Genomic DNA, 6968 nt, shown 5'->3' with positions numbered 1-6968 from the left:
CGATCCATCCTTGACTTTCGATTTCCGATCATCCGAAGTCGAGTCTCTCGGCGTTTTCAAACGCAATTGTGAGAAATATCTGTTGAAATCTCGAAATCTCGAACCGGTGAATCGGTATCTCGTTATTTTTATTTTTCCCATACGTGCATATTATTAAAATATCTGCGATATTTTGCACCTTTCGAAAAAAGATGGAACGATCGTTACATCGTTCGGACAATAACTTGCTCGATCTTTCTCGGAAGCGATAATTTAAGTTAACCTTGAATTCACCGTGTAATCATTTTCTGGCTGATAATTTCTCGATTACCTAACGACCGCGTCCTCGAAACAAAGTTTCGGCGAGGGGGTAAAGATTTATCGAAAAAAAAGATGATAGACGCGCGCGCAAATGATCGCCGATCGAGCAAATTACGCGGAAGAAATTTACTCGACGTATTTTCATTCATCGAACGTAGTATCTCTCTGGAATATACGATGCGATTACGTACGATGCGATACGTGTATGGTAAAAATAGGGGAGGTAGATATATTTTATATACCCTTTCGTTTATCGTATTCTTTCTTCTCCGCGAGAAACCGCGTGGAATTGGCCGGCTCGAGCGAGGAGTTGAGAATGTAGGTGAGAATGATGACAAAGGGGACGAAGCGAAGCATGTTCGTGACGCGTGTTTCAACCGACGATATCAGTACGATTCGTCTCCATCCAATCCGCTGTATCCCCCGCTCATGGAGCAAAGTTCAGACTGTACCAAGAACCGATGCGTGACTGAAACCATCCCAACGTTGTATCTTTAGTCTTGGCGGATAAGGTGGTTGAGTGAAGAAGACGGCTGGATCGATCGAAAAGATAGAATCAACAGAGTCTAAAATTAGAGTCGCTCGTTCATCGTTAAAGTGGATCGAACATCGATTTTCGCCCGTTGATCGAACAAATATATACATATATATATATATATGTATATATACATATACATATATATATATATATATATAAATATACATGTACGTATCCCGCAGCCAAGCAAAGGACGGAATTTCGCGATAAATAAAGGTGAAAGAAAAGAGAAAAGAGGGTGAGAGGGAGGGATGGTGAAGGGGAGGAAGGAAACGAATTCGGGAATGAGGGTAGAGAGGAGTGGAAAGGTAAAGGAGTAAGGTAAGGGAAGCGAAAGAAGAGAGAAAGAAAGGAAGGAAGGAGAGTTGGTAAGAGAGAAATTGGTAAAATGTAAGGTGGAACGAAGCGAGGATATATTTGGAAGAAAAGTGGGATTCGAGTTGATGGAATTAATCGGCGATTGGATCGATACCGAACGATTTATGGAAGAGAGGAGTCGATGGAAAACGAATGGACGTTGTACGATCGGTGAGATCCTTGGAAAGAAGATCGAAGATAGATATCGGTGAAAGAGAATAATTGGATCGAGAAATCGGGAGGCGAGAAGAGAGAGGAGAGTGTGGGATATCGATAAGCGTAAAAAAATATAGGAACGATGCGTCTGATTCAACGATTGTTGTTACTTTCCCTTCTATTGCTGGATAATCAAGTGGAAGTCATTTTACCGAAAGTCACCAATACCATTCCTGTCGTTCGATGGAGTTCTTATTCGCGGTCGACCAGCTCGACTTCCTCGTCCTCGTCTTCGTTTTTATCCTCGTTGTCATCTTTCAAGGAAGAAGATTGCGCCGGATGCGCGCAAAACAAAGTTGGCCTGATCACCGTTACGGATCCAATTCTAACGGAACTAAGAGTCGAATATGTCAAACAACAAATCCTCAAGAAGCTACGGCTTTCCAAACCACCCGAGATATCGATGCCGCTCTCGACCTTGCCAAAGCCTCTGATAAATGGCCGTGTGCTCGAACTTCGACCCGGAGCGCCACTCGAACCGGAAAAATCAGTCGACAGTTTTTACGGAAAAACTGATCAGATTGTCGTTTTTCCAAACGAAGGTCAGTCCCTGTTAATTCCTTTAATTTCCATACGTATACGTATATATTGTATTCGCTATTTCTCGCCAAGATATACCTTTATACCTTCGTGTACCAATACGTATACCAATTCTAAAAGGAGAGCAAAGAAAAAAAATCAGAGAAGAGAGAGAATTTTCGTATTTAATCAATCAATCGTTCGATAAAATTCGTTTCGAATCTTTATATTTCTCCCCATATATATTTGATCGATAAATCGATTTGAAGAAAAGTCACAATTTATCACCGTTTCAATTTTATTTCCCGCATTTTCGATATTGAGTACACACATTCTTGCCTTTTACATTCGTTCTCGCTCGATCAACGAATGCGTGGAATACGGAATGTTGGTGAATAGAAGAAAACGCGTCGTAAATTTCGTCGTTCCCATACTTTCTTTTCGAATTATATTTTTCCCTTATCTGTAACGTACTCTCGTATCTTGTCTCGTCTTACTCCTATTATTTTCTAATGAAACGAAAAATGTTTATCACGCGTTTGAAAAAGAAGGGGAATCGTTTGAAAGATATCGAAAAGTATTCGATCACGAACGGTAATAATTTATAGGAGAAAAGTATAGAATAGGAAGGAATCCGTGCGTTGGAATAAATGGGGGGTGATATAATTTCAGGTATTGCCGATTCGAAAAAGTGCCGGCAAAGATCGAACCATTTGACGGCATGCTTCACGTTTTATCTACCGAACGAAATGCAATTTGTGGACGTGACCTCGGCGCAACTTTGGTTTTACAAGGAATATGACGAGAATGACGACCGGAATCAAACTTTTGTACTCTCTGAACTCGATCATTGGGATTTGTATGGAAACTTTGAAAAAAACATGATCATGGCTATCTTTGAAACCGATATCAGAGGTGGGTCGAATCGAGATCGAACTTTCCTATTTCGTTTTTAAAGGACACCTCGCGACAAACTCGCTACTCTCCTTCGTTCTTCCTTTCTTATTCGCATTCGATATTTTCGTTACACGGAACGATATCTCTCATATACACGAAATAGCAATTTTGCCGTGTTTTCGGTCCAAAGATCGAGCCGAGCTTGGTTGAAAACAGTGGATTGATAATCGCGAAAATTGAAATGAAAAAGGGGGGAGGGAGGAAAGAACGGGAACAGGAAACGGATAAATCGATGGATAAACGGATAGATGAAAGAAAGGAGGGGTAATGCATAAAGATACAGGAAAAAAAGGCTTGGCGAGGCAAAGCAAAACTATGCAAAGATAAAACGGTTTCAACTTAACAAGGACTTTAGACCGTGCTTCTCGCTAAAGACTTTAGACCGTGAAAGGGTATACGAAAAAAAAATGCAACGCTGTCACGATATAAGCATTTCGTACTGCATTACTAAAAGATCGCGTTACAGAATCCTACCGATACACGTTTATACGTGTGTCTATAAATAATGTCCCTATAAATAACGCATTTTTCTCTCTAATCGGCAGATTTCCAAATTGCGTATCTTTAACGCGAATTAAATTGATCGGAAATTTCAAACGAGCGTGTTGTTCGAAATCGCCATCCGATTGAAATCGTAGTATTATACGAAAGGAAAAGAAGAGAAGAAAAGGATGAATGGAATCGATGCTTCCAATTATTTTTCGCGACGAAAGTAACCTCGTTCCTTGACATCGTGAATCGTGAATCGAAAAAGCGAGGAGAAGTGTAGAGGAGGGTAGCGAGGCTGTGTTCGCGACGCGGTGAGACGATTAAAACGACCGTTCGATCGTTGTTTCAGAGGGATGGGTCAAGGCCGACGTGAGCTTCACCTTGAAGAAATGGGTGAAAGAACTTCGGTTAAATCACGCGATACAGATAGCTTGCAGCACTTGCTCGATCGACCGAGATACCGCGCCTGTATCCATTCGACGAACTTTGAAACCTTTCCTCGTCATACACACATCCCCGTTACCGCAAAAAAACAGGCCGAAGAGAAACTCGAATTGTTTGCCGGAAATGAAGGAGTGTTGCAGGGACGAACTCTACATTAATTTCGAAGACATCGGTTGGAGCGATTGGATCCTCCATCCAAACGGATATCACGCGTACTTCTGCCGTGGATCTTGTTCTTCCGCAGCTTCGTTAACCATCAGTGGATCTCTCTACAATAATGTGATCAGAGTGGGCATTTTTGTTGTTTTTCTTTTTTCTTTGTTATTATTATCTTTCACTACGATCGTTTATCGATTGAACGTAATTGTTCTCGAAACAATTATCGTATTATAAGTTTAATTATCGTAAATTGTTCTTGTTTCAGAAGTTATTGAGCAAAAATGGGAATACGATACATCGAAAGAACGAGATCGTTCCATGCTGTTCACCTACGCAATTATCACCGATTCAATTGCTCTACGTTGATTCGAACAATACGATTACGCAGAAAACATTGCCGAACATGGTAGTCGAAGCGTGTGGTTGTATGTGATTTCGAAAAATCGATCGATTCTTTACAATAATGTAAGATGCAATCCTCGCATTAATCGATTTTTCCAACTTTTTTCAATTTCCATTTCAAACTTCGTTGTACGTATGTACCTGCCTCGTTCGTTACGAGTAGACATGCGCGTGTAACTTGTGTGTACAAAATTCTCCAATGTTGCGTTCAATATGAGAATAGTACGTCAAGTTTGTGACGAGAATTAAGAAAATAACTAAGAAAACGTTACGTTATATTTAAATGGTCTCGACCAAAAGTCGTCTTCCAGAAAGATCAGAAATTATTGTGCGAAAATAGAGCCGAGAATGTGTACATGCATAAATTGCCTTTGATCTTGGCTTTGATATCGAACGAATCGTCGCGTTATATTATATACGTATATGTACATACTTATATATATACATATATATTATTTACGCTATTCTCATTATTATACATATGTATGCAGAAATTTACCATTTTTTTAATTTTTCGAGAACGATATTTATAAATTGATAAGTTGAATACAAAGTTGCGTAATGTCGATCAGGATCACATGCTTATATGCGTACATATTGCGTACATATTGCGTACATATTGCGTAAATAATCGAAACAGTATTCATTTTCTAGCTATATTTTCCGTTATCGTAAAAATCGTACGTTTAAACTATTAGTTATTTCATATTTAATCCAAAGACAATTGTATAATTACGCGCGCACGTTTTGATAAAATATATTTATTATTGAATCAAATCAGTTATATTAGAATAGATAAACAATCGTTGAAGCTTACGATACGAGAGAACTTGCTTCTATGATAAATTCACTTTGACTATTTTTTCTTTTTTATGAAAAAAGTGATACAATCGTTCCCACTTATCCTATTATTCCTATGTTTACGGAGGGAATCGATCGTAAGATATTTCTGCACTATCATTATATTTATTATCATTTAATTGAAACAATAGAAAAAAATAATTAACCGATCAAATGAAATTATTATACCAGATATATTTTTATTCTACGTATGCGTATCGATTCTAAAATACATTGTTATTTTATTTTTGTTCCAAGCATTAATAATAATTGAGAAATTGCAAATACTACTGCAATGAACGAATGAAATAAAAATAAGATAGAGGGGCTAAAAAATATTTTATAATTACAAATCAAATATGCGATTTTATATTTCTGTAATATACTTTGTTCTCTTTATACAGATTCAATGAATAAATAATTGATTGGGACGCTGATTCTGAGTAAAAATTAATATAGTTTATATATAATGTGATTTATTAAATGATAAGAAAAACGTAAAAGTAATTTCAAGAAAATAATTTGTATTATAAATGATACGTGTGTAGAATCTTATAAACATCTTAGACGAATGTTTTTTAATCTTAAAATAAAATTATTTGTATAAAAAATTCAATTTTTTTGAAATCGAAAAGATTCAAAATCGATTAACCCTCTTTATGGTATAAAGCAAAAAATTATTATTGTTAAAAATATTTAAAAAATTTTACATTTTTCGCGAGATCGTCAAATTTTTATTAAAATTTTTATCTTAAAATATATTTCATACAATTTCGTTTATGATATTCTATTTGATATAACATTCTTTACATAAGATTAAATTCTATAAACATTGTAAAAATAAGAATATATATATGTATATATATATTTTTTTTACATTAAAGATTAAGATATATGTAGTTTTAAAAGAGAAATATATGTATATTCAATTCATATTCCGTATTCGATTATATCTGGTCACGTGCCAATGGTAAATGTAAATAAGGAAAACAAATAGTGGGAAAAGGATAGAGATAAGATTATTTATAGTTTCATCTGAGATATTCCAGAAATAGCGCTGATTCCCAAATTTTTATTCTTTTTCTATTTTTTTTCGCTATTTCCACTTCTTATCTATATTTACTTTGTAAAATTTATGCGCTCAAAAAACAACTTTGCTTTTTGCTGTGTTTTGCTGTATTTTATATAAAATACTATATGTATTAAGATAAAATATATTAAGATATATGTGTCTTTGTTAAATTTTAATATAAAAATTTATATTTAAAATAATTGAAAAAAATAAAATATTACTTCAATTTTTGCGTAACTGAAATAAAGGGAATTACTATATTTTGACCAATCAAAAAACTGTTATAGTTTAATGGCGAGATAAATCACAATGCACGTGTCATCAGTCTACGATTGAAAATGTGGTGACAAATCGCATTTCATTAAAAAAATATATAATTACGTAAAATTTATATTGAATATTTATTATTTAACTTCATTATAGATTATTAAGCCTTATTTAAAATATTTCCTTCTTTCTTTTAATTTAATCATTAATCGAATTTGAATGTCTTTAAACAAATAATCTACAAATTATCATTTAATTGAAGTTTCGAAGGCAAAATAATTTTAAAAATATAATGCCTTTTAATAAAAATAATAAAAATATGAAATAATGATTTTATGTAAATATGATTCTATTTATTTTACAAAAATAGCATCTCATTTTTTTCTTTATATTAGATAAATCTTTTAA

The 6968-nt window shown here is 34.7% G+C and overlaps 1 protein-coding gene across 2 annotated transcripts; it reads left to right on the top strand.

The window, feature by feature from the left end:
* Positions 1–145: 145 nt before the first annotated feature.
* On the top strand, positions 146–5658 carry LOC107992505 (inhibin beta C chain). Of its 2 annotated transcripts, none has more exons than XM_017048430.3 (4): positions 146–1953; positions 2603–2845; positions 3726–4108; positions 4245–5658. In XM_017048430.3, the coding sequence occupies exons 1-4, from the start codon at positions 1494–1496 to the stop codon at positions 4410–4412; spliced, it is 1254 nt and encodes a 417-aa protein (XP_016903919.1). In that variant the 5' UTR covers positions 146–1493; the 3' UTR covers positions 4413–5658. The 2 variants fall into 2 exon arrangements, with proteins under 2 accessions (XP_016903919.1, XP_061927741.1); XM_062071757.1 differs by having other exon boundaries at positions 4248–4841.
* Positions 5659–6968: the final 1310 nt, after the last annotated feature.

This window comes from Apis cerana, linkage group LG2 (genome assembly GCF_029169275.1).
Source record: "Apis cerana isolate GH-2021 linkage group LG2, AcerK_1.0, whole genome shotgun sequence".
NCBI lineage: Eukaryota > Metazoa > Arthropoda > Insecta > Hymenoptera > Apidae > Apis > Apis cerana.
The sequence above is the reverse complement of the archived record's forward strand: the minus strand, read 5'-3'. Positions and strand labels throughout refer to the sequence as shown.

What these genes read in the sequence shown, in the direction of transcription:
- LOC107992505 (XM_017048430.3), top strand. Translation starts at nt 1,494, where the DNA reads ATGCGTCTGATTCAACGATTGTTGTTACTTTCCCTTCTATTGCTGGAT. An exon ending in TGTCGTTTTTCCAAACGAAG is followed by an intron (nt 1,954 to 2,602) that starts GTCAGTCCCTGT and finishes ATATAATTTCAG; the next exon opens with GTATTGCCGATTCGAAAAAG. An exon ending in TCTACAATAATGTGATCAGA is followed by an intron (nt 4,109 to 4,244) that starts GTGGGCATTTTT and finishes TTCTTGTTTCAG; the next exon opens with AAGTTATTGAGCAAAAATGG.